Source organism: Olea europaea, chromosome 1 (assembly GCF_002742605.1).
Source record: "Olea europaea var. sylvestris chromosome 1, O_europaea_v1, whole genome shotgun sequence".
NCBI lineage: Eukaryota > Viridiplantae > Streptophyta > Magnoliopsida > Lamiales > Oleaceae > Olea > Olea europaea.
In genome coordinates, this window is record NC_036237.1 from 15,374,848 (window position 1) to 15,378,075 (window position 3,228).

The window sequence follows — 3,228 nt, forward strand, 5'->3', positions numbered from 1 at the left end:
CGGTAGAATTAAAAATAGGAACTTGATTGGAATGGAAAATGGGAAAAGACATTCATCACTGTTAGTGTAAAATTTGGGGGTTTTTTTAAGTATTCCTTTGAAATTACATGATATTAGTTGGGAGTTGAAATTTTTGTGGTTTTGTTTGGGTTTTGACCATTATATGATGTGAAGTCCATTATTTTCATGAGTTGATCAATGTGCATTTCTTTATGTCAATACCACGTTTCATTGTTCATTCCCTCATCTCCATATTATTTTGCATGCAGGCGTAAATTCAAGCTAATTACTGTTGAATTGCATCACGGATACCACCTCTACGCCAAGCCAAACAATCTGGTACACTAACATGGATATGTGCTTTTCTTCGATATCTTCCTTGTCTTATTGTTTACGAAAGGTAATTTGACGAAATTCTTAAATGCGGTTGATAATGATTTGACGTTGAAATTCTACTATAAAAATGAAAAATGAGTTTAGGGAAAGGGTTGATAAGATTGGACCATGAGGATGATATTAAAGAGATGCTTCAGGATAGAGATGGGCATCCAGTCGTGTAGATATATGTTGTAGCCCCATTGCAATTGCATACATTACCATTGCATGGATGGATCTCAGAAGCTCATCCGCAATGCGATAAATCACAAACATTTAAAGGTTGTTACGTACTTTTGTGGAAGAAAACGAAGGTGAGGAGCTTGAAATTGATTGGTTAGATAAGTTTTTCACGAAAATACTGAAGAGTTGTGGTCACATTATGAGGAAACCCTCCATTTCCATTATAAAAAAGATCAAAATGTAGGTGATATGGGTGTTGAAGTTGATGAAGTCGAGGTCGAAGCTCATAACGATGGCAAACAAAGAAGGAAAAATGAGGTTGAAGGTTTGGTAGAATCTGATTCTGAAATGGAGGAACGACTAGTGTCTAATGCTGAAACTAAGAATAGTCGGGTTAATTTTGATTTTGGATTTAGTGTAGCAGATGAGCATCAGGTTAGGAGTTCGGATACGGACTATGGGGACTCCAACGAGTTACAAAGTATTGATAGTACAAATGAGGATGATACAGGACTCGGACGAGTTACGAAGTATTGATAGTACAAATGAGGATAATACAACTTCAAGAAGAAGGGTTTCGACTGATGCTTTCAATTCAAGGACTGATATGGAGGATCCAAAGTCCAGACAAGGAAACTTCAGCACATTGTTTTCCTTACTTTTAACCTATTTTCTATAGATGACTGACATGATTCTATTTTCAAATTGTTAGGGTTGGTATTTGAGTCCAAGTCTTTATTGAAGGCTGCCATCACTTCACGTTTAGTTAGAAGCAATAGAGAGATTAAATACAAAAAGGATGATACTTTAAGATTGAGAACCAAATATAATGGAGATTATCCTCGGGTTTTGTATGCTATAAAGTAGCATAAAAAGACAAGTTGGGTAATCAAAACATATGTAGAAGAGCATATGTGCCCCATGGTGTATAAGAATTTTAGAGTAAGATCCACTTATCTAGCAGATAGATATTTATCTGATTGGAGGCTTGTACCAAATATGTCAATGACCAAATTCATGGAGAGGGTGAAAAGGGATGGTTTGAGTGATATCTCACATTGGCAAGTGTATAGAACAAAGGAGAAAGCACCTGAAAAGATAAAAAGGACTATGGTGGACCAATACAAAGTACCGTGGGATTATTGTAAGGAGTTGAAGTGGACAAATATGGGGACCACTACTTTGGTTGAGGATTATGCTGGAGAATTTAGACGGTTATATATTTGCCTCAAAGCTTTGGAGGAGGATTCCATTAGGGGGTGTAGAAGAGCGATTGGTTTAGATGCTTGCTTCCTAAAGACGGAGCAAGGTAGGTAGTTGTTGTCTATTGTTGGTGTGGATGCTAATAACGGTATATATCCAGTAGCATATGCAGTTGTTGACGTTGAAAATGGAGAAAATTATAAATGGTTTTTGGAGTTATTGAAGGATGATTTACATATAAACAATGGCTTGCACTGGACATTCATTTCAGATAAGCAAAAGGGGTTGATTAATGCGATTGAGTCTTTGTTTGAGAATGCTAAGCATAGGACATGTATTAGACATCAGTACAACAATTTCAGTATCTCGCATAAGGGATTGGCTTCGAAGCATTGTCATTGGGATGCCGCTAGAGCTACTACTGTACCATAGAGGCTTGAACACATACAAAAGATGTCGGACCTGGACCCGGCTACGTATGGTTAGCTTGAACTAAAACTAGCATCCCACTGCAGCAAATCCACTTCAGAGAATGGATCAGTGTGACATGCTTCTAAACAATCCATGTGAATCATTCAACAGCATAGTTTTCATTGCAAAAGAGAAGCCCATTCTATCCATGCTTGAGGAGTTCAGGTTATATTCAATGAAGAGGATTGTAGCCTGTAGAGAGTCGGCTAATAGATGGACATCGGCAGTAGGCCCTAGAATCCAAAAGATTATCGATAAGATCAGTGAACTCTCCAGGTTACTGAATATATGGGGAATGAGAAGTCCCAAGTTCGCCACAATGCAGGCATTGTACAACATGTTGTTAACCTCAGGGCAAGGACTTGTACATGTCATGGTTGGCAGTTATCAGGAATCCCTTGTTGCCATGTGATTGCATCAGCGGTATCTAGAGACCTTAGTGTAATTGATTATGTACATGCCATCTACAAAAAGAATTATTACCTGATCATGTATTTGCCTTTAATTTCTCCCATTACAGATCCTAACTTATGGACTAGTCCAAGTCTCAACCCATTCAAACCACCTGTGTACACCAAAAAGTCTGGGAAGCCAAAGAATAGAAGAAAAGAGCCAAATGAGGTAAAGTTTTCAAGTCAGGCAAAGAAGTCCAAAAAGTCTTCTCATATTGAAATTCCTTTGAAGATAACATTAGCATGCATATCTGGTGTAGGGAAGAGAGTAGGCCAAACTCAGACATGTTGAAAATATTGTGAACCAGGGCACAATAGGATGAGCTACAAAGAGGCACCACCACTAGTAAGCAATTAGGGATGATTTGTTCATTTTTTTGGTTTTTGTTGAAAGGGGTTGTAGTGCCAATATGTTTACATTTTTGGTTTTCGTTGAATGCAGTTGTAGTGCCAACCTGAACAAGTTGTTGAATTGTAAATTATTTGTTCACATATCTGGATGATCAACAGTACAACACTAGAAATTTATGTGTCTAAAGTCTCT

General features: G+C 37.7%; 1 protein-coding gene across 1 annotated transcript; it reads left to right on the plus strand.

Moving 5' to 3' along the window:
* The first annotated feature begins 1,479 nt into the window (after positions 1–1,479).
* Positions 1,480–2,644, plus strand: LOC111404832. The gene is made up of 3 exons (XM_023033578.1): positions 1,480–1,867; positions 1,925–2,184; positions 2,264–2,644. Exons 1-3 carry the CDS (start codon positions 1,480–1,482, stop codon positions 2,642–2,644), a joined length of 1,029 nt encoding a protein of 342 aa, XP_022889346.1.
* Positions 2,645–3,228: the final 584 nt, after the last annotated feature.

What these genes read in the sequence shown, in the direction of transcription:
- LOC111404832 (XM_023033578.1), top strand. Translation starts at nt 1,480, where the DNA reads ATGGTGTATAAGAATTTTAGAGTAAGATCCACTTATCTAGCAGATAGA. An exon ending in CTTCCTAAAGACGGAGCAAG is followed by an intron (nt 1,868 to 1,924) that starts GTAGGTAGTTGT and finishes TATATCCAGTAG; the next exon opens with CATATGCAGTTGTTGACGTT. An exon ending in ATGCCGCTAGAGCTACTACT is followed by an intron (nt 2,185 to 2,263) that starts GTACCATAGAGG and finishes AACTAAAACTAG; the next exon opens with CATCCCACTGCAGCAAATCC.